The 24,669-nt window shown below is 45.1% G+C and overlaps 1 protein-coding gene across 1 annotated transcript; it reads right to left on the bottom strand.

The window, feature by feature from the left end:
• Positions 1 to 4,817: 4,817 nt before the first annotated feature.
• si:ch73-62b13.1 (Carbohydrate sulfotransferase 1-like) lies at positions 4,818 to 7,643 on the bottom strand. The gene is made up of 2 exons (XM_053427530.1): positions 7,475 to 7,643; positions 4,818 to 5,944 (listed from the first exon to the last, which is right to left on the bottom strand). Exons 1-2 carry the CDS (start codon positions 7,611 to 7,613, stop codon positions 4,818 to 4,820), a joined length of 1,266 nt encoding a protein of 421 aa, XP_053283505.1. The 5' UTR covers positions 7,614 to 7,643.
• Between the last annotated feature and the right edge of the window lie 17,026 nt (positions 7,644 to 24,669).

The following is a 24,669-nucleotide window of genomic DNA, read 5'->3' as shown; positions in this document are numbered from 1 at the left end:
CAACGGCACTTTTCAACGAGCCGTTTATTGAAAGTGTCCGTGAAGCTAAGAACCAGCAAATCATGATATTTATCTTTGAGGTCAGAGCTTTGATTATATGAGTTTAAGCACAAAGATGAATAGAGAGAATAGAATCATGAATCCAATAAACCTTGGAAGGCATAGAATTTTGGAACATGACAGCATATATTTAAATAAATGAAGGGTGGAAGTTATATGAAGTATAATCTGGCTACAAGGATCAAATGTTCCATAGGGGATGTTCGAATAAAGGAAAAAGCAAGTAAAAGGCAATTTTAAAAGATAATGAATTAAATTGTATATATATGTATATAAACTTATGTAAAAACAAGTACTATTTTAGTTACAATATATAATATCAATTATTCATAAAAAATCACTCACTAATCACTCTACATAATGTAATCCTCTAAATAGTGAGCTTGCCATTTTGTAGTGCTGTCTGATGTTTAGTGAAAGTTTTGAAACTCTATACAACGGGTCATTGTTTCCCACAATGCATCCTGGAAACCATCCTTTCGTTTTGATTGAGAGCCCCCCCCGGTGGCTGGACATATTGTACGTTGTCAGTTGTCGGTGTATCATGCTCTAACCTGTCTTAAACCAACGCCTTCCTATAAAGAAGGTAAATTAAGGAGCTCACATGAGAGCTGGAATTGCTTCTCTGCTGCTGAGTGTCACCTTTGCCCCGCCTCTAACCGCCATATCTACATTATACCCTGAACATACAAGCACACGTATGCTTATATATGCATTCATGTACGCCGGTGGAAATTGAGTTTGCTCTAAGCGTGTGGTTACGTGTGAGCACGACACGGAGGAGGCTCATAATTTGCAGACTTTCTGGCCCCTCGCCCAGATGAGGACCATAAAGAATCGACAGTGGGATAATGAACCTGGATGACACACCTGCAGCTGGAGGAGCGTCTCCAAGGACGTCTCACGGCCTCCTTCGATCCCACATCTCATTATGACCAACGACTGGCTTGAGCTGAAGAGGGGGGGGGGGGGATCACGACGTGACCGAGCTGATTCCTGTGACACCGACGATTGGAAGGTCAAGAGGGTGATTATCAAAGTACTGTTGGAAGCTGGTTCACACACATGTGCTGCTTGATGTGTGTGACGGCAAAGCTTGGATATGCATCTGAAACTGTAACAGGTCATTACAGTCTGTTACATGGTGAAAGAAAACAAGTCCGGACTTTTGTTCTTCAACTATTGAATGGATGGATGAATGGATGAATGGATGAATGGATGAATGGATGGATGCATGATTGATGGAGGGATGGATGGGTGGATTTGCAATAAGTTTCAGAGATTCAGGGATAGATGGATAGATGCAGAGGTGGATGAATGGATGCATGTAGGGATGAATGCATGGATGGATGAATGCATGATTTAATAAACTAATGGATGGATGGATGGATGCATGATTGATAGATGGAGGGATGGATGGGTGGATTTGCCATAGGTTTCAGAGATTCAGGGATAGATGGATAGATGCAGAGGTGGATGAATGGATGCATGTAGGGATGAATGCAGGGATGGATGGATGCATGATTTATTAACGGATGTATGGATGGATGGAGGGATTATTTGAATCATCTTATCGTAGTCGTATTATCTTTGGGTTACAGTTGCAGTCATCACCACTCGAATTGAAAGGGTTGCAGAAGTGTCCTTGGGCAACACACTGTGCTTGAAGTGTCCTAGTGGTGTATAATAGTGTTGTATGAATGTTTATGTAAATGAGTGAATGTGATTTGCACTGTAAAGCACAAATGGTGATATAAAGATAATTAAACTCAGATAAATTGATAAAAATGATCCAATTCATCCATTCAACCATCCTTCCATGTAAATTCAGGTAAAAAATACATAGAATACAGTGGGAGTCATCACTTTCACAGACCCAGCAGGAAGGAGGACGTCACAGTGCTACGTCCCAGGAGCTGTCAGTGTGACAGATGTCAGCGTGTCCACTCTCCACACGACCGCAAACCCAATTGCAGAATAAAAAGGCAGATTTTCACCTTATAACATGTCGGGCTGAGCACGTTTCATTCGTGTGTGTGTGATACTCTCACTCTCCTCTTCTCATCCCGTCTGATTTGAATGTCAGGACGGAACAGTATGGAAAACCAGGAGCACATCTGCAGTTATACGGGTCTTCATGGAATAAAATCGTGAATAGATTATAGACCGCCACCAAGGCCCAACAGTCCCCTCATGAAGCTACATTTAAATTCACTAAAGCCGGATTTTTATTTGGATCTGCACCAAATTTTCACACACTCTTAAAAATCGGCTCACTCAAAATGTTTGATCCATGAATTATTCTCTTTATGAAAATATTGAGAAAACATGTTAGCATTTTGCAACATGAAAGATAGTGAAGCAATATTCCTGGATCTGCCCCCTGATCCAGATCCTCACCAAAATGTAAAGGGTTCCTCCCTGACCCACGCAGCACCCTGCCACCAGGTGTCTGTGGATGACACCGTGCCTGGGCCGATGAGTCACCGTGTCATCCTGCTAACAAACAATCAAAAATAATCACATAGTGAGTCATCGGTTTCACTGAGTGTCTGCAGACGATGTGAACGCTGGTTAACAAGCTGAGTCCAAATGTAACCAAGCACAGTGGTTGAATTGTTGAAAGAGCTGGCTGATAGCTTGAATATTAAAAAATTGAAATAAAATAAAAAGTGAATGAGTAATGTGTGGTGTCAGGGGAGGGGTACTTGAGTTCATCTGCCTGGAGTGTTACACATTGAACAAAAGCAGGTTGGGAACCATTGGTGTAAATTAACGGCTCTATTTTGCATTTTCCAATATCAGCATGCGCCCCATATTTGTTACGAGTATTTATAGGACCTACTGTAAATTTGTCAGCACAGTTAAGGAGACAGAAAGGAGTTGCCGGTATTGAGTCTGGAGAAATGGGTAATTAGCCGACAGCTGACTCAGGCCACTCGCAGCTTTGGGTGTCAGGGTGGGGATGGAAAAACCGATGAAGCGCATCTCCCCGGGTGTCATAAAGCTTTGCTTTATAGCCAGTTTGTGTAGCCTCGCAGATTAAGTTCAAAGAAAGACGGCCACTCTTTTCTCCATGCATCTTAAATCCTGTTTCTCCTCCGCTGGATGTGTAGATCAATTCCTTGGGCTGTGCTGAGATATCCCTGGTGTCAGCAGCTATAGGGCAGCTACAAGAAGGTTGTTTTGTGGTGGTGGAGTGTGTGTCTGTCTGTGTGTGTCTAAAAATACATTTTATAGGGACCATTTCCCCTCATATCTAACAGTGCTCCCAGAGCAGCATGACCGTTCCACTCTCCCTCACTGTGGACCGGCTTTCTTTGCAGGGGTGAGAATGAAGGCTCACAGCTCCCAGTGGACTGCCACTGAAGCCTCCATAGGAAGAAGCAACACTCGCAGTTGAAAAGCAAGAAAATCACAGTCAATCAGAGGTTTGGCTGCGATTCATGCGAGGAGCTCTTCCTCAGAAACTACTTTCAGCATTTATCTCAAGAGAACAGCTCCGCGAGGAAGTAAATGGGCTGGAGTGTGGAGATGGCACGCTTCCTTTCTCTGTTCAGACACAAAGAGCAATTTCCAATGGTGGAAATAGCAGAAAACGTGCAGCTGTCTAATCTGCCACTATACCTCACCGGAGACAGCTGGTGCCGCCGAAGGATCATGGTGTTTCTAAAGGTGCACAATCAACGGGGAATGAAACGCAGCATGTGCAGCGCGTGTTCTCCTGAGTCAGAAACATATCTGTTACTGCAGGAACATCAGCGGCACGGACATCTGAACCAAGCACGCACGGTTTAAAGCGTAAGAGACAATGATTTTGTACCCTGAGCCTCTGTTTTCGGCACTAAAGCTCATTCACTCATCCACTATCCTCTGAGGATTAAAGAAATGAAAGAACACAACAAACAAAACTGGTTGCAACACGACTTCAGCAGCGCCATGGATATATATTACTTATAAATAATTTATTTTTAAAAAAGTCTAAGAAATATGAACCATACACTGACAAAAATGCCCAAACATATCCAGCACCTGACACGTGCACATTTGCATTCTGACACTTACACAGTATTTACAGTATTTAAATATTTACAGTAAAGAAAAACAACAAAACTCATACAGATATTTTCTCATATTTTCAACATCCTCACATAGAAAACACAGCTGCTCTGAGGGAGATTGCATGAAACATATTCTACCTACGACATGTGACATTTTAATCCTCCACCAAAATGCATTAGAGACACTCGGAAGCCGAGCCCTATACTTTATTTTTCTTTTATTAACAAATAAATCCCCCCTTTGCTTCCTGTGTGTCTCACCTTCAGGAACATTACGCTTTGTCTGGCTAAAGGTCAGATTTGCTCTGAAATAGTACAGAGACTCTTGTGTGTTTGTGTGTGTGTGTGTGTGTGTGTGTGTGTGTGTGTGTGTGTGTGTGTGTGTGTGTGTGTGTGAAAAGCCAAACTCTATCAACTTTATCCTAATAATGTTTTAAATCAAAAAATACAGCAGTATACTGTTGACTTTATTCTGAATCAGCACCACACACAATTGAAATTTGGTATTTTTAATATCTTCAGCAAAACCATAATAAGCTAAATGTTCATTCTATCGGCAAAGTGCAGAATGGATAAATAAGTCCAGTTAATGAAGTCAAATAAATACATAAAAAAATAAAGGAATAAATACATAAACAGAATGATAAATAAATAAAAGGGGTGTATACAATTTTTGTAAACCTTTAACCACATCCATCATGTGACTGGGGGAAAAGTCCTGTGCTCCACTAAACTGTGGGACAAGTTTCTGAGCTCTGCTAAGGAGTGAACCCGCCTGTATCCCAGCAGGGCCAAGGTGTCGTTGCACAGATTCTGCACCGTCCTCACGATGTCGAAGCCGAGCCGCAGCCTCCAGCTCTCCGCTGTGGCTCTGGAGTCTCTGGCGGTGGAGTACCTGTAGCTCCAGTCGGACGGGGAGGACAGGTTGCTGTTGGTGTTCCTTGCAATCCACTGGTTCACCCTGTCCTCCATCTCCAGCCCCGCAAACCTGTAGATCTCTGTGGCCTTGTCCTTTGGTCTGAACGCCAGGTCCTCGTACCGCACCAGTAAGTAGCGTCCCCGCAGCCACGCCGGTCTCTGCAGGCCGGTTTCTGCAGAGGCAACCATGTCCTTGCAGGTGCTGGTGATCTGCGACAGGTCCACGTATCGAGGTTGCCGTCCGGTCGCGTTCCATATCTTCCAAGCGCGGAACTGATCGGAAAACGCCATCATGCGGGAGGCGAGGATGGCTCTGGGGTCCCGCACCAGGTGGATTATCTTCAGGTCCAGACGCGGATCTTCAGTCAGGGTCCGCAGATCCCCCACCTCGGGGACCCGCACAGTCTTTATGGCTACGTGTCCTCTTGACAGACACGACATTGAAGCTAAAGTGAGGTTTAAGGCCCCACACTTCTTGGGACACCAGGTTTCATCAGGCGGCTCCGGGGCCCCCGCATCTCCTGCTTCCAGGCACACAGGAGGGGAACAGAGGGCGTGGCTGGAGCTTCGGCGGAAGAAGAGGTTTGTGACGTGGTCCTGGGGCTCGGGGCGGATGTAATTCTCCATGAAGTGAAGGTCGCAGGTGTAGAGATTGAGGAGGAGGTCCCTGTACGCTCCCAGCAGGGCCCGGCGGTCCAGGGTGCGACGCAACCTGCTGCTGGAATTAGTGAAGGCCTGCTGGACGTGGTAGAGCGGCTCGAACACGTAGAAAACCCCTGGGTGCTGGTTGAGGAGCTGGCCGGTGAAGGACGAGCCGCTGCGCGTGGTGGCAAACAGGAGGATGTGTTTCCGAGGCAGCGCCACGGGAATCCAACTGTCGTCACACAGCGCTCTCCATCTGGAGTCTGGAAGAAGGAAAAGAAAGTGTTTGACTCACACTGATGCCAGATATATATTGTGTATTTGTCACAAAAGGCAAAAGGCCAATGCACAGCCCGTCAGAGGAGTGAGGACCAAAATTCACTGACAGCTTTTTAAAACACATTTGACCTGTTTGCCAGTTTTAAAATCTGTTAAAAGTCGAGTCATTCCATCGGATAAAAGTGAAAGAAAGTCCTGTTTACTGTCGTGACTCCAGGAGAAAGTAAACTCCCGAATCAAGCCAATAAGGTTTAAATAATTCAGATGGTAAACATGCATGAGTAAGTTGCTTGTCTGCTGGTGGTTATCGGGGGGGTTTATGAAATGGAGGATCTCTAAATATAGTGCAAATAGCTAACGTGTAATTACTGCTGATGAGGAGTTGATTGCAAAGGGGATGTTGCTTTTGTACACGGGAGCCCGGCGCCGGCGAAGCTGCAGCTGTGCTATGAGAGGGAATTAATGGAGATAAATTGGAGGGTAATTGTAAAACGGATCACACATATTTCATTTCTCCGTCCTCGCCTCTTCTGGGGAATTCCCTCATTTAATGCACCGCTTTACTTTTATCTTCCTCTTATGCCACAGCGTGCTGCAGCCGCTCGATTCTTGACTTTGTTTCTGTCTGTAATGATTTTCTTAGCTAATATTACCAATCAAGTGTTGATTGTGTCTGTGAGCGTCCTCTGCCGGTCCTTAAGAGCTATAGTTTGTTGTCCTATTTTTATAAAAGATAATGTTTTGTTCAGTTTGAGAGCAGGAGTTATAGACTTCATCTTCAGATTGGGTAATGCTTTCACTCAAAGCCCTGCGCTTGCACTCAAATATCCCCTGCTTGTGCTCAGATGTCCTGCCTTCAGCTCATCTCCTCGTGCTCACGCTGCTTCTGTTTGCACCTGGAACCGCCACTCCTGTACGGAATCCAGTAGCTCCCTGGTAAACAATGAACGTAAAAAGTTAAGGATCTCAAGTTATTTACGCTACAAGAACAAACAAGATGAATGCCGCCCTGTTTCTTTCCCTCTATATTTTACGAAACAGCATGTGATGTGTTTTCCCGATTTGCAGTGCATCAACGGCAAAAGTAGCCAAAACATGGGCAGGTTAAGTTCATTCATCATCCAACAGCAGAAGGAAACAGGAGGAGAAATGCAAGTGCAGAGATTTCAAACGCACACGGAATCGGAGTATGCACAAGGAGCAGAGCTGCAGCTGAGCACAAGCAGAGGTTATTTGAGTGCAAGGGCAGAGTTTTGAGTGAGAGCATTGGAAAAAAATCCTGAGGTGAGATCAATAAGTCCCGCTCTAACTACTGAGGGGGCACACTCTTGAATAAAGATGGGTTAAGAAAATCCATGAAGAACTAAATTCTGGAACAAAACAAGTGGATTTTTCATTATTTACATCATCTTTGCATTAAACATGAGTGCCCATATATCCATAGCTGCAGCACTACATGCTCTGTTGTTGCGAGGCAGTACAGAGTGTGGGACGATCCGGTGTTTGGAGTGTACCTCTCAGATGTCTGGTCTGACAGCGGTAAGCTCCCTGGCAGGGTCCAGACAGCGAGTCCCTCAGCGTGCGGATGGCCGTGTACTGGACCCCCAGAGAGGCGCACACCAGCAGCAGCACCGTCTTCCAGGAACACTCCATCCTGCGCCCCCCTCTGGCTCTACATCCTTCACGCTGCCAGGAAGGCACAGAGACACACTATGAGATTTCATATTAATGCTTTCTTTTTTCTTCCAGATTCATACAAGTGCAGCTTCCAATCGTCTAACGCCTGCAGCCTGATACCGAAATCCAGTGAGAGGCTCCTACTGAAGTAGTTTTTGCTCTGGGCTGCGTCAACAGCTGAAAGTGAAGTATTTGTCGTTGACTTGTTCCATCGACATTCAATAACTTTGTCCTTCAATTTGTGTGGCAGCATTTTCTAGTGAAATCAACTAGTAATTTGAGAGAACAAAGGAAATAGTTCATGATTTGCTTTATCGACGAGAGTGAGATGGAAAGATCGATGCCACTCTCGTCCAAGTGGAAACTCAACATGACGTCATCCACCAGTTGGTGAGCTGCTGGTTTAATTCTTGAGTTCTGCAACCATATTTGGAGGAGCGAGGGGGTGGAGTCTGACTGAGAGCTCAAGGACACAGCACTTCCACCTACACCTGAAACCTGCACCCATTGGACGGTGCTACCTGTCACTCACACATTGTCTATGCCTTCTACAGGGAGGTCCATAGATTATAATCAGACACTCAGTGTATAGTGCAATATTATAACTCTGCACAACAGCACCATTCACGTGCAGTACTACAAGTTACTCTTTGGTTCATCGTCACATTAATTCAATATAATGTGCAATATTTTCCACTGATTTCAGCATCATATGCAATATTGTATTTCAATACAATGGTTATGCATTACTCTCTATACACTTAATTTAATTTAATTAACATTACATTTATGCTTATATTATACTTTTACTTTTACCTTTTTTTTTATTGTATTGTATTCTACTTCATGTAGTGTAATCTTGGCTAGCACAATATTTTCTTTCTGGATAAATAAAGTATTATTTTATCCTTTTTATCTTACTATCATATCTTAGCACTTTGAGCTACATAACCTACATGAAGGGATCTATATACATTTTATATAAGTTTTAGGCAATCTGTTCCGTCCTGTTTGTACTAAAATAAGCAACATATCAGACTCTTCCTTAAAAATATACACTCTTTCATAATAGAAATACAGGCTCCAGGAAAGGTTGCTCTTTTTGAGAGTAAACAGACAACAAGACATTTTGAACATGAGGAGCTTCAATTCTCTGAATAAAGAGTTTGAAGGTTTGGGATGTTTGTCCCTAAAGGGTCCAGCACTAAAACACGACTCAACGCTCTGACCTTAGGCGGAGAATGGCAGCAGTAATGTCCCCATCTACAGTAGCTCCTCTAGTCAGGACACCGCGCTCACACACAGTTGCATAATTGCATTTCATTTTTGCTTTCCTTTCTTCTGGGTAATTAGCCTCTAGCAGAGAGCTGCATACCCAGATAAATATAGATGTCTTCACATAGATGAGTTGAAAGTTTCCTCTGTTCACTCCGGAGTTCTTTGCCACTGGGCATGAGAGGGAAATGTGATTCTAGTAATAATGGATTCAGAGGGGGAAAAATAGGTGCTGCCACGCATTGGTCCCTATTCGCCAAACTGATGGACGGTAATCACATGAGATCCCCGGGCGCAGACCGTCCGTCCATCACTCAAAGTGGCTGCACGGAGGCAATCACCATCAGAGCCACAGGTAAATATACATCACGTTACTGACAAAAATAAATATCGCCTTCCCGTTTGCTTCCTCAGCCTCTTTCTGTCACTCCGCCTCGCTCCAGTCGGCGTCTTGTTCATTAATGATGTCTATGTGTCCCTGGCAGACTCACATCCTCAGGAATGCGTCACACTGAGCTCAGATCAGCTTTTGATGTTCCATTAATCACTAACGGTACAACACCAAAGACGTTTACTCCACGGGTAAGAGGGGAGAAGGAGCTGGGTTTACATCATGTGCCATTCTGTTTGAGTGTGGCTGAAACACCGATCACATAATGAACTCATCAAACCAACCATCTTAACACACAAACTTTGTTTGTTAAGATTGTCTGTTTCAGGCAGGATGACACAAAACGAGGACGGGGAACTGCTTGTGTTTCGATTCAGAGACTCTTTAAAAGCTGCTTGATCTGCATGTGTCGCTGGTGAAGGACACAAGAGACAAAAGGAAAAGGCAGAGAAATGTTAGAATGACTGACAGCAGATATAATAATAAACTCTGACCGAGCTTCTTATCACGACAGAGAACTCGACTGTCACTCAGTCGAGTGCATAACCCGGCCAAAGCCCAACAGTCGCCTTCAATTCACTCAAGCTCCACCAACGCTCTCACACACTTATGAATATCAGTTCCCTACATGTGCATGATTCATTTCATCAAGATTATGTTGATTTTAAGCTGCATTCACACGACTGCGTTTTTTGATATTGGCAGACATACCTACATACATATCACGTGACCACTCACAAACAATGGGCATGTTCCTGCCGGTGAGCACAGGTGATGTTTGGTTGCCAGTGGCAGAAAAAGCTAAAGGGCTAAAAAAACAACAAGAAGCAGCAGTGACGTAGAGTAAAATCCAGAGTCATCATCGCTTGTTATTGATTATCTCTGTTGGATCAGCCGAGGTTGATGCCGGTTGTATTTTCCGGCAGAGGGTCATGTTAAAGGGAACCTGATGAATCTATGTCCTGATGGAAAGACAATCAAGCAGTTGAGTGTGTCTATGTTTCTGCCCATCCACCAAAATACAGCCCTGAACTTTTCAAACTAAAACAGGGCCAGCAGTGTTTCCAGGCAGTGAAGACGTCAGGCGTAAATCCGTGGAAGTGTTCATGTGTTTCCAAACAAAATCACAGAGGATGTAGCCTGACAGTTCTGCATGCATGCTCCCCACACAGCTGGCGGACCAACACACGTCACGTGGTTTTGTTTTCCTTTCCAGTCGTGATCAGAAAGCTCTGCTGTGCACACTGCCGCCCTCTGGAGAATGGAAACAGATGCTTCAATGGATTAAACCAATTTGATTTGCAAGTCCTCCTTTGTCTCCTGCTCATAAGTCGTCCCCGCACCGGGACTCCCAGCACCGGGACTCCCAGCACCGGGACTCCCAGCAGGAGTAAAACACACTATGTCAACAGCTGGAAGGGGACTGCGGGCTTCAGATGGCCTCAGCTTTTGGATCCCTCAAACAATAACAGCGCTTAGAGGGGATAAAAGCCTCGGGGACAGGATCAAGAGAAGATTACGCTGTGCGGTGCATGCTCCTCTGGAAGGTTTGAGTTGTAAATTCAGCGAGCACAGGAATCGCTGCTGCTGAGATAAAACAGCTAGCAGCAAAAGTATTGGAGGTAATGACATTTGTGCAGGGTGCAGGAAAGGCAATTTCCTCAGTGGAAAAGAAAGGCAACAAATGAAGTTAGTGATGAGAGAGGGACTGAGGGATTTGGGATGGAGGTGACTGAGGGATGTGACACAGCCAAAGATTTTTCTATTAAGACACCTCGGCGTGTTCGCTGATCCTCGGAGGAAAGCTGTTTGTTGGCAAAGTCTGAAGATCAATCCTGCAAAAACACAAAGAGTTGAGCAACAGTAGCAACGGGAGGAGTCTTCTGTCCTCGCTTCTCTTTCTCTCTCTAAACCAACACACACACACACACACAAACACACACACAAACACACAAACACACACACACAGACACACACAGTGCCACAGGCTGAGAGCAGAGCAGCAGAGCGCTGCAGCGTGCAGAGGAGCTGCATCTGACCCGGGGCTACACGAGGAGCTCCTATGATAGCGGAGAAGATGAATCTTGTCCTACATGATTCCTCCAGCATACACAAACACACACAAACAAACACGCTCTCTCTCTCTCTCACACACACACACACACACACACACACACACACACACACACACACACACACACACACACACACACACACACACACACATACATACACACACACACACACACACACACACACACACACACACACACAGCCCTGAGAGCATAGGAAGGAAAAATGAAGAGACGGGTCAATGCTTCACCCTAACTGATCTGATCTTGTCCATTGGAGAATATATTTATCTTACAGGATTGCGACTGTGAGTTTTGTTCTAACTGTTTAGTTACGTAACACGGAGCACACACACACACACACACACACAAACACACACAAACACACACAAACACACACACACACACACACACACACACACACACACACACACAGTTGTGTCTCCATGACATCAGGGCATTACAATCTAAACCCAATCTTAACCTACATATAACCTTAAAAACGTGTCATCACCTTAAACAGTAATGATTTACATTATGGGGACTTGATTATTGTCTCCATAATGTGACAATGTAAACAGATTTAGATCCACACATCATGAGTAACACCTGGACCACCCACACACACACACACACATACACACACATAAACACACACACACACAAACACACAGTTGTGTAAGTAAAATGAAAGATGAATGGATTGGAAAAGATGATGCAAAGTGAAGTGAAGATGAGATTCAGGTATAGCATGTTCATATGGGCTGTAGAAGGTGGATGAGTGACGGAGCTGCAACTTTTGTAAGGTGTAACTAAACCATTGATAATAATGAAGCAATGATTGGATACTAATACTAAAAACAACCCTTTTCTATGAGATTCTAATTGAATAAACACCTGCCGTGTGGTTATAATAAATGCGTTATAAGGATGAAATAAACTCCAATAGAAAACTGAGTCCGTGTAGTACGTGCAGGTTCAGAGACTCTATAAGTCGCTACAAAGATAAATAACTGGTATATCTACAGACGCCTCATCGTTAGATCCCAGTTCAGTTCAGCTGCGCCTCGCTGCGCGTAAAAACGCAAATCAAGAAGATAGCAATAAAAGGGAAATCCTGCCTCACCATCAACGCTGTCCATCAGCTGCAGGATTCCTCCGGCAGCTCGGCTCCTCCAGCCTGCATATGTAAAAGTTTTCGAGCGTGTGTGTGCGTGCGTGTGACGGTGAGGCGGAGGGATCTGTGCTCTCAGGGATGGAGATGCGCCACGGACGGAGCGAGGCGCGAGGCTGAGTGAGGAGGAGGCATCAAACCCTCCCGTGACCACACAGGCTGCTGGAGCCCACACTCCAGATTGGATGCGAAAGATTGGCTCGCCGTGCGTTACGCGTTCACGCCGCAGGGGGTACGTGTGTTTTTGATTACGTATTGGTAATGCATGTGATCTGCACAGGCAGTAAATAAAACCAGGACCTAGATTTCTGTTGCCGTCACTTATTTGATTTGCTTCCAGACGCGGCAGAGGAGCCGAGAGAAGCCCCGTGATTCATGCGGGCGGGTGTCACCAGCTCCATCCAGGCATCAACAATCATCTCAGCATCCCACCACGCGCGCACCAGCCTCCTCCTCTGTCACTGTCCCTGCAGGGAGCCTCTCCATATACCTTCAAATGGGGCTCTGCACACACGCACACTCACACACACTCACACATGCACAACAAAACCACACACTTGTCCCCTGAGATAACAGCAACACACACTGACCTCTACCTCGGCTCATTCCACCGAGGATGGCTGCTCACCCCTTCCTCGCAGATGACTCCCCCAGTGAGGAGGGATGTGTGCCATATCATTGCCCCCTCGGGGGTTACCGTGGGGTCAGTTTTACCCACTGACAGCTGCATTACTCCTGGGAATGGGAACGGAATTTACCCCCCCCCCCCCCAGCCACCCTCCATCCCCTGAGGCAGAGTGACGCCGGTTAAAAGAGCGTCCTCTCTGAGATTCACATGAGAGATTGGTGAAATAATGTGGCGGCAGCAGTTCATCCAGACCTGAGATGAGACCTGAGATGCTGCCGTATAGCTCCAGTGTGGCATTAGTCGTCCCAGCCAGCTAAAACCTCTTTCACACAATAATTAGCGGGTATACGCAAGATTTTTACCTACAGGAATAACCAGCTAAAAAAGGCAGTAGACACCTGGCCCATTTCAAGAGGAGTCTGACTCTCTGTCACATATTCGCCAGATGCTGAATCCCTTTTTTCCACGAAACACCCACTAACATCTGTCTTTTGTCTGCAATGTGAATGGACTTGATTGGCGACTCGGCAGCCGACAGGGGGTTTTGAGGAGCAGTGATGGAAACGTGATACTCAGGTGAACTTGCTTATCTTGATAGCGAGGTGAGAGAGCGCCTCAGTTGTTGGCGCGTTTAGGATGTCGAACATAACTCACCTGGGGCAAAAAGACAGAAAGGTAAACTGCTCCAGTGAAAATTCAGTTAATTTATTTTTTTAAAGCAGCTCTACGTATACGTTTATATAACCTGTGTATACTCTCTAGTTTTGGTGTAAGAGGTAGAGATGCTCTCTCACCTTCTGTCTCATGATTTTTGCATCTTGCACGATACAAAAATTGTGTTTGTTTTCCAATATGTAAAAAAACAATAAACACCCAAACATTTCGGGCAATTTTTTTGCACCAGGCCTGGAAGTTCAAAATGTGGAATATCGTGTCCCAGAAAAAGTGCACCGTCAGCGTCTAGACTGATTAAATAATGAAGATGAAGACGAAATTAGCGCAAAGACAAAAGCCTCCACAAGCTAGGGGGCATAAGCATTGTTTATTAGCAGAATGGCTTAACTTGTGTTTAAACTTGGGCAGTGTTGGCTGGAGCAGAATACACAAATTCAAAAGCAGACAACAATTGTCTCACCAGAGGCACTGAGGGATAATACCAGCAAAAGGCTTTACCCCACAAACGACGATAAGTTGCCAAGAACTCCCGGTGAGTGATACAAGAGCGTCCTGTGCTCCACGCCTCCCTGCGCCGAGCCCTCGCTCCGCCCGCCCACAGCATCGATTCCCCGGCTCTGGGGAGCCAAACGCCCCCACACCTACTTGGTGAGATTGGAAACAGGCAATAAGAAGAAGTTGCATTTTCAGAGAGCGGAAACTGAGTCCTCCAAGGGCCTCCCTGTTTAGCTATACCCACACTTGTTCCTCCACCACGCACAAATGCAAAGAGCACAGAATCAAACCTGTGAGGGACTCAGTGCCTCCCTTTGTTGTTTTCCCAGAACCATCAGGCTTGTTTCAAATGCATCGTCGTTCCAGAAAGCTGTCTTCCCCATGTCTCAGGGATCCACCCCATATCTGATCTGTAACATGACAGCAGTCTTTTATCACAACATGGATGAAAAACATTCACTTCTGTTTTTGAATAACCTTGTCTCTGTATACCTCGTTTGGCAACTTCTACACCTTCCACTTCTCTTGTAAAGATGCATCCTTCAGTCAGCTTGTCACGAGGGAAAGCACGTCTCGCAAAAGTTATCTAAGGGGGGGAATTTTGGCCTGTGGAGGAAAGTCACTGTTTCTATACAACATCTCATTTGAGGGAGTGAGGGGGAAGAAAGGCAAGAGGCTTATTTCAGCCCTCCCTACCTATAAGTGCAATAAGCAGGTGAAAAGAAATCTCATTTCACCCACTGGTATGCCAGCAGAGACAGCTAAATTTAATTCACCAAACAACCAACCCGACACATTTGGTCTATTGCTCAGTGGTATTGCACAGGCAACTTCTGAGACCTTCTCCGCAGTTATTGTTGCTCGTTCAGTAATAGCAGTTATTTAATCTAAAGCAAGAGTTTGACACTTTGGAAATGCACTCATTTCCTTTCTCGATGAGAGTTTGGTGAGAAGATTGATACGTCGCTCACGAACAGTTTGATATGATGCTAGAGGACGGAGGCGTTTAGCTCGTAGCTGAGGAGAAACAGCCTCACTCTGTCCAATGGTGACATGATCCATGGAGATGTCGATCATGGGTCCAGAAAGTGAAGCCAACGAGGAAGTGCCTGAAACCTGTTATCCCTCAAATGTCCAGCAGAGGGCAACTCAACTGGATACAAAAATATGTCAGTTTCTATAGATTTCTACTAGAAAGTGACCCTACTTCTTTATATTATTTTAAATGTATGATCTCAGTCTCTATTTTCAAGCCTCTTCAATAAAGCAAGATGGTCCCATTAAGAGTTAAACAGACAATTAAGCACAGTGAGCATTGGGGCATGGATCCCGGATATCACACCCACGTTGATGCTTGTTATCCTGAAGTTCACAGAACTCCTGACCCGACTCGCCTCTGCGCCGCCTGGTGTCTCCCCGTCGGCTTTCGAACGAAAACTCCGGCCGACCATTTTCACAAACCAAAGCTCTCAGCTAACATTTACCCTGCCGCCTCATTCCCACCCGGCTTGCCAATTTCGCAGGGCTCCATTTATAAAATTTGGACGGGACCGGCGGTGAGGTGCTTCACTGCTGGCAGGATGGGAGAGTTCCGCTGAGTGACACGGGGAATGATTAGGGGAAGGAAGAGTGTGGGGGGGAGCGAGGGGGGAGCGAGAAAGTTTACACACTCCATCTGTGCGACATGGGTGTGGCTGTGCCGCCTGGCGACGCACGTCGGCGTGATTGTTTTTGAACGAGAGATCTCTTGAATATAGATGGTCTCATTTTCACCCTCCTGTCGGCTGAGATTTTTTATTTCAGCTTTTATCTGCACATGAGTGAGCAAGTCGGCTCGCCTTGCGTCGGGGATCCCTGCCGTTTACAGAAAAACAAAAAAATACTTAATTATACGTAATTATCTGCTGTAAAACATACAGGTCCCTCTTCAATGAAATTAAAACTTTTTCCTGGTCTTTAACTTTCCTCCTGGCCTCCATCAGGAGTTCCACAGAGGACTCCTTTTCTGCTTCTTACATACCAGAGAGAACCAATTACATAATGAGGTATTTTCTGGTCCAACCGGTTGATAGCTCTTTTTTGCTCCTCTTCACAAAATGTTTCCCTCATGATACATCACACCGGCTAATAAAAAGGCAGATAAACTAAATTCTGCTTGTAAACGTCACAAATTGAGCAGGGGATTAAAAAACCAGACCGAGTATTTGCGATGCTCCTTCTGTTCTCCGACGGTTTCATCACACAGGGGAGCCGAAGTTTTATGGACTATCACAGCGTCTCCGCCTCACGCCCTCTGGATTCCACGTTTTAGACTTCAAATCAAATCTGCTGGACGGGAAGTCCGGAGGGAAGCCGGTTTTTTATTGGGAGCATTTGATTGGTCCCAGTCTTGCTTGGAGTGGCCCTCTGAAAATAACAGACATAAATTCCTGCATGGCTGCGATCCAACCCTCCACATGTCGGGGTATAGAGCGAGCAGACCGCTATTAGTGGAGAAAAAGCCCCAAGTGGCTTGTCTCTGACATTCTGTTTGTTGCTGTTGTTTTTTACCCAGAGGCCTCCTGCTGCTACTGTTTCATCCCCCTGCACCTTCACTGTAAAACCATCAGCGGAGCTCTCTGGTGCATAATTGGGGCCATTAGCAGAACACATCACACACTCTCAGACACTGTGGCTAGACGGCAGCAACAGTGAGTGTCTCTCTCTCTCTCACTCTCTCTCTCTCTCTCTCTCTTTCAGTCCTTCTAGCTCTTTATCCCCACCAACTGCTTCACACTCACAGGGCGCACAGCCATCACATTTGTGGGAGTAATAGGCCTGGCAAATTACAGCAGATTGGGACTCGGCAGGCTCAGTCCCGCAGCCGCCAGGGAGCATGTAGCAGACGAGCTGATTCCACCGAGCACGGCCCCCTGATCACACAGAGGGAGGGAGTGAGCTGACATCCACTCTCTGTGACTTTGAGAATGGGCGCGAGAAGTAGGATCTTTGTATGTGTGTGTGTTTGTGTGTCAGCGTGAGAGAGAGAGAGAGAGAGAGAGAGAGAGAGAGAGAGAGAGAAGAGAGAGAGAGAGAGAGAAAACTTCAGATAATCTTCAAATTGGAAGTCTGGGCACACGTGTGTTTATACAGATGTTGCGCGAGCCCAAGTGAACACGGGAGACTCTGAGGAACGACTGGTCTGAAACACAATTTCCTGCCTGATTTCATTGATTATTTCCCTAACTTTTTCTTCGCCTCAGTTTGGTTAAACTTGAACCCGCGTGCAGCCCGGGCCGACACAGACATGCACTTGCAGCTCAAACACGCCCTCCCACACAACACAGATGGTCTGAGAGATGCCTCGACAATTAAGCAGATCCATTTAAAGTCTCTTGCCGTAATAAGCCGAAAGAAGCCTGCTGCTGGATCCCGGTGTTCTTCCGAGGCGCTCTGATTGTTCGGCGCCGTGTCGGCCCTCCTGGGGCCACTCGGGCTGTGACCGAGCCCTTTCTTAATTACACCTGAGAGTAACAGCTGCTCCTCTTCCACATCTGTGTCTCCATCAATCAAACCGAATGAAGAGGAGCCGGCTGGTTGGAGCTAAATGGAAAATATGGAAAACTAGAAACAAACATTTTGTTCATATCCCTGATTTGGTATTGAAAATTTCCTTCCAACTCTAACCCCACATTGGTTGCCTTGTCCTCAGAGTATTCATGACAATGAATCGTGGGCAGAAAACCTAAATTCTTTCTCAAATTCATATTAAATTCAAATCCCGTCTACACAAATCTAATGCTATTCATACAATTGGTCGGTTTTTAACACTTTGAATGCCTTTTTAATAAAAGTGCTTCATCTCAGGGTTGTGAAAGGAGCCAACACACGAAGAGGGGAATTCAGGAAAAGACATGATTTGTAAAGGACATATACATTATAATTTTTTTCAGCTTTAAAGAAATAAAAGAAAAATGACAGATAACATCCGCTAAAGAAAAGCAATCACTTTAGAATTTGATATTCTGTCTCTCGGTTCATCCGTTTGAAGCCGCTTCCACATCACATATTGGCTCGGCATCAATTTAAAAACAAAGATGGAGTATGATTTAATGTTTTATTTGTAGCAGCTGAGCAAATATTTCCTAACGGAAGCCATATTTCCTCTTAGGACGCACTGGCACTGTTCATAAATATTTATCAGGGCTCCAAAGGTTAAGTGTGTGGGAGTGATAGAATCTGGCAGCTGAAAATACTGCTGAAGCACAACATCTCCGGATTGTTTTACATGATGGAATAGCTTCATAAATCCACGGTGCCACCTAATGGCCCTCGCATCATCAAACATCACTAAAGATGTATTTTCTGCTTTTTTTTCTTGGCTCATAGTGTGAAAATGTTGAGCAACGACAACCATGGAAATAAAAATGACAAATGTAAACACGTCTTTTTTAAAGCAGTGACACTGAAAACAATTGTTTCAGGCTGATGTTGCAGCTCGGGGGGGGGGGGGGGGGGGGGGGGGGGGGGGGGATCTGAAGGCACGGAAAAAAACTGTATTTAGTAAATATGCATTGGAAGTGAATCAAATCCTTTCATGCATATTGCAGCTTGTTGCTGCCTCTGTGGAAGATCAGCAGGAATGCAGACTGTGACCTGGCACGTCAGAAGTAATGCAGCACCATAGAAACACCAATAGAAGCCGTGTTGTTGATTCAAGATGGTGGAGGCAGCGGCAAAGTCTCTATTGGGACATTTATTCACTCTCATTCCACAAGTGAATTTATGTTAAGTTATTTATTTTCAGTAAGGTGTTGTCTAATGTATACTGTTATACTGTATGTCTACAGTTAGCAGTCACATCCAACCCTAACTTGAAACCCCCCCAAAATACTTTTAACATGTGGATTCTTGTCTGGATCAAACAAAAGCGACATAAGATGTTATTAGAATTCACAGCCTTTTCCTCCTGTTTCCAATCTTGCTGCAAAGCTTCATACCTGCTGTACAGACATGAGAGTACTATAAGTTTTTACTTTTTACTCTGAGTAATAAAGCAAAATATCACATCTCCCAAAATGCACTATTCCTCAATGCATTCAATGCAATGCATTTGTTCAGACAGAGAAACACAGTCTGTTATTTGTTCATTTTGCAGATCCATGTATACACTGTAAAGCCACATTCCAGGTGACATAAGCAGCATAGAAATCAAGTGACTCACTCTAAAGGCTTGATGAATATTTGAAACACCTTTCAATTTCATCTTATACTCCGACTGTGCAGCATATGCAAGATTCATTATTCACTGCTCAATGAATAAAGACCTTATGCCCGTATAATTACACAAGATAGAACAACCTACAGCTGTAAATCAGCAGCAGTTTCTGCAGACTCTGGTGAGATGAGCCTTCAGAATTCTACTGGAGATGTGAAATCAAACCTCCCAGACCTGTTCAATCCGCTTCTGGTGACTACGGAGGCCACAGCTTATGATCCACATCATTTTTATCCTTCTCAAAACCATCCAGGAACTCCATGTGCCCTGTGGGATGGAGGCATTGTCATCCTGGAAGAGGCCGCTCCCGTCAGGGTAGAATTAAAACGTGTTGATTTGCAGTGACATGACCTGAAAGGGGACAAGTGGACCTGAAACCATGCAAGACAGGCTCAGGTCAAGCATTCAGGCCGGCACCGCTCCCTTGCCATTGCTCAACACATATGCACTCGCCCGCCTCTGGAGAATGTTCTGAAGGATGACTCATCCGACCACATCCCCACTGCTGTGACATCCCTCTCTTGCAGATAGTCAACTGATTGTTCCTGCTGACACAGTCTGATCATGTCTTTAATTGACATTCTCAGCTTCTCCTCACTTTTTCTTTTTTCCCTGTCGCACCAACACACCAGCATCAAATGTGTGCTGTGGACAGCACGTCTGCTGACGTCTTTACCGGAGATCTAGAGGCAGATGTCTCTGTTTCTTCTGTCTGCAGCTAATTCTCTCAAAGTCACATCTTTTCCTAGCCTGACGTTGTCAGACTCACAATTCTAGTCAGAATGTGAGTCTGAGACCGCTCCATTGGGCTGTGATTATGGGGCGTGTTTCAACTGACCAGGAAGTAAAATTCCTCTTCGCTCAATTGGATAGACCTACAACCAATCAGAGCAACGTAGTATGTGACGTATGCTAAGCAACGCATTGTGAGTTATTTACTAACCCGGGTTCACACCGGACGCTTCAGCGCAGCGCCAAGCCTTAAATAACAGCTGGCTCCCATCCACTCCCATGTTAAAACTTTGTGCCGGTCACACCGGAGGCTGAAGCACCGCGAGGCAGCCTTGGCGCAGCGCGGTGCTTCAGCCTCCGGTGTGACCGGCACAAAGCCGTGCAGCGATCTACTGGATCAACGGGTGATATTATTAGCGCTGCCCGGCGGTTCAGCGTCGCTTCAGTGTCCGTTGTGAACAGCCAAGCGCCGGGGCGATAGGGATTAGCGCGGTGCTCTGGCGTCGCCTCCACGTTCTGTGTTCCTCTTTCAAAATGAATGCGCTGTCGATGTCTTCTAAAACAGACTCAATGGCAGCATCTACACATCTCAGCTCGCCAGCGGCAGGCATGTTTGTTGAAAACGAATTCAACCCGAGGGCACTTTGATGACGTGGTTGATTACGTTACCGTTGATCATCTGTCAATCATCGTATAAAGCCCGCCCTGACAATCTGATTGGCCCGGTCGGGCATAATTTTTCCTCAACGGAGCGACTCCAGACCGAACTGCCCGACCAAAAATGTTGTGGGCGGGGCTAAATTCGTCTGGCATCCAGGCTAATCTTTTCAACTTGTTGTAGGTGAAAAATCTGAATCATCTGTTTAGTTATGTTTTCACTCCCCTTTTGTCTTGATTCCTTAAAGAATAATTCATGGATCTTGATATAGGGTTCGGGTTTAAGTGGTTCAGGTTTATTCAGTGAACTGATATTGATGACTGTGTTAATTTGGTGCAGATCCAGATTTTAAATGTGGTTTCATAAGGTGACTGTTATGGGCATTGGTTTATTCTGGCATATTTAGCTTTTTCCTTTAATTTCTGACTCATAAATAGCGTAATTCAAGACACTGTGACTTATTCATGTTTGATGTGAAGTGAGGTCAGGGGGTGAGAAGAGAATCAGAGCCTCTCCACACCTTGTTATTACAGACAAAGTGTGTGTGTGTGTGTGTGGGGGGGGGGGGGAGGTTTCCAGTGGCCTCGCTGTGGACGTGATCACCTTCAGCAGCTCAACAACCTGCGTAACAGCACTAAGCACGTCGTTCAATTAAATGGATAATTACACTCTTGTCCAAATGGAAGAATGAAAAAAAATAATCTTCTCTGTAACAAGCTCGTCCAGCCGCACAAATCGAATTCAGATTAGATGACGATGAGACATTTTTCAGATTCTGCTTTAAAAACCTTTATTCAAATTCATGTGAGCTCGTTACAAAAGAGACCTGGAGCGTTTCAGTTTCCTGAGCGTGACACCACGAGACCCTGAGGCAGACGCTCATATTTTCTTAAAACATAAACTGCACATCCCTCTGTACATTGTCGCGTACAATAAAATGCACAAGATAATCGATAAGGACACAGTCAGCCAGTCGGTAATGCTTATAATCACTTTATACTCTATATCCCATTTTGTGTTTTGCAAACATAAACTGCAATATGGGATCAATACCTTTGGCTCTGCAGCAGTGTGCTGCTTAACTCGCTCAGTACTCAGCTACAGCACATATTGATTGAGTATCACAGTTAATGTGTGTAGTGTTGGATGAGACGGCCTCAGGTATAGATCCCACACACAGAGATGTGAGATACTTCAACATGTGTCATGTCCAGTGTTTATTTGTTTAGCTTGCATTTCACATTCAAAATGGACATTTCAGCCTTTTGGAAAGATCTAAGTATTAGTGGCTCTTTTTTCCCCCTGGATCATTATAAAAATATCTATATACATGCAGCAACAAGGTTCCTGATTTGGGGAATAAAGCATTTAAAACAAACACTTACAGAAGAGGAGTTCATTTGAAAGTTTAAATACATACATTATATTTACACAGTATATGAATATGCAATAATGATTTTGACCTTTGGCTAATTTCTTGCATGATAGTCTGCCATCTTTCCAGTAAAATCCACTTTGCTCCTTCCAAGCTGCACTAATCAATATCTTTATATTCACACTGGATCAAATCACAGTTTGTAATGTGAAGGGTTTGCTTGTAATGTTAAATGCAGACATTTAGCATCAGCCTTTTGTTCCTCTGAGCTTTACAGTACATTTTGGCATCTTCAGATTCACTCAGCTGTTTTGAGCTCAAAAGCTTTAACAAACTACCAGGTGCCAAAAAGTCGGATTAAACCCAGTTGGCATCGAGCAATCTGTTTTGTAGCTAAAGAAGCAGATATGTCTTCCAGGAAATGGTGGAGACCAAAAAGGAGCAAATTTTGGCAGGTGCATAGAAACCCAAATCTAACTGAACAAACATCTCCTGAGCTGTTAACAGTCACATTCCTTTAATGTGCAACACGATACCATGATACAAATCTTTTGGCAGTGGAGCTTTAGGTACTTTCTCCGTCGCTCCACCTTATTGCCACCAAACAATCTGTTGACAACTGAGCAGTCTGACTGGTTTTCAGTCATCACTTAATAACAACCTACAGCCGTACCACATTCTCCGTCCATCAAATAAGTCAAAATCACTGTTTACGAGAACTGTGTGATTAAAACTGAGCAGACACTTAGTGACAGGATGGAATATGGATATTTTCAGTCATGGGGGTTGTTTTAAAAAGCTAAATCGCATTTTCGCAGATTTAACTCGACAAATAGAAAAATCCAGTGTCGGTGTCAGCAACTCAGAAAAGAAAGTCAGTTTAAACATGAGAGTATAAAAACAACCATTTCATAATGGAAAACATTTCAATAAGGACGTGATTTATGGACATATTTCATCGCACAGTTAATTTAGTCAGTTGGATGTAAAATACCTCGGAGCTACTTTACAGAAGCTGTTAAGCGCCACATTCATCACCAGTTAAGCTCCTAGTGCAACCAGGATCCTCAGTCATTTTTATTTCGCTTTCCTTATTTATTCCAGAACGAGGTTTTGCCATTTTTTTTTTCCTGATTACAATGGCTGCAGCAATCGCTCCAACCACCAGCAGCGCCGCCACCCCTGCCCCCGCTGCATAAGCAGTAACGTTAGAGGCCGGCGGCGGGTCAGTAGGGGTGTTGGCATCAAGTTTTCTGGTCTTCGGATTAGAGGTCACAGGATTGATTAATGTCAGGATGGTCTCCTGTTTCAAAATGCACCTGTTCCAGAAATGGACCTCACCATATTCATCATCATCATCTGGATTATCCCCATCATAATCATAGGTGAAATCATCATCATCATCCAGGAAGTCAGGGCCTTTTAAAACAACACACCAGTACACGCCTGCATCGTTCATCTGCACGTCGGAGATTATCAGCGTGGAGCCGTTGTCAGACAGAGTCACTCTGCCCTTCAGGTCCTCCAGGCTGGAAGCAGTCTTGTCATCTGAGTCAAGGATGAGGTTATATTCCCCTGACGTCTCAGTGCGGTACCACAGCACTCTCAGGGAATCGCCGTGGATAACTTTACATTCCAAAGTGAAGTTCCTGCCTCTAAAGTCCTTTTTTTCTTGGGGTTTCTCTTTGGGACAGAGCATCAGCGAAAACTGCAGCTCAGAGGAGGTGGAGACGCATGAATAATCCCCAACGTGTTCATCAGTGACGGCAGGAAGTATCAACGAAAAGTCCTCTGACCTATCACCAGCTGATATATACATCTCACTGTTCCCTGGGCTGCTGCTGTTGATCTTTCCCAGTGGTGTATCCCACTGCTGGTTCTTTCCCTCAGAGGGGCACTTCAGCACCACTCTGTCCCCGAGTGACACAAATATTGCCATGCTGTCGCTGTGGTCTTGTAAGGACATGTCTTGGAAACTGAGGCATTTCTTACCTTTAATCACAAGACAGTGAAAGTGCTGCGAACTCTTCAACAAGCTCTTGTCAATCACGAGACTGGCCCCTCGGTCTCTGACCTCCACGAGACCCTTCATCTCCTCCACCACGGGCTCCAGTGACACGCCGCTGTCCAGGAAGAGTGTGGTTTCAAAGGACGGATGCGTTTCATGGTACCAGTGCACAGAGGTTCCCTCCAGACCAGCAGAAGTGCTGTTGCAAAGCAGCTCGACCCCTGCGGCGCCCTCCTTCACGATGATCTCCTCAGATTCGACCTCCTCATCGCACACAGAGAGCCGCTGTGTG

Source organism: Pleuronectes platessa, chromosome 7 (assembly GCF_947347685.1).
Source record: "Pleuronectes platessa chromosome 7, fPlePla1.1, whole genome shotgun sequence".
Classification (NCBI taxonomy): Eukaryota; Metazoa; Chordata; class Actinopteri; order Pleuronectiformes; family Pleuronectidae; genus Pleuronectes; species Pleuronectes platessa.
The sequence above is the reverse complement of the archived record's forward strand: the minus strand, read 5'-3'. Positions and strand labels throughout refer to the sequence as shown.

Coding starts and splice junctions, on each gene's coding strand:
- si:ch73-62b13.1 (XM_053427530.1), bottom strand. CDS start 7,613: ATGGAGTGTTCCTGGAAGACGGTGCTGCTGCTGGTGTGCGCCTCTCTG. Junction 5,945..7,474: donor TCAGACCAGACATCTGAGAG/GTACACTCCAAA, acceptor TCCTTCTTCCAG/ACTCCAGATGGAGAGCGCTG.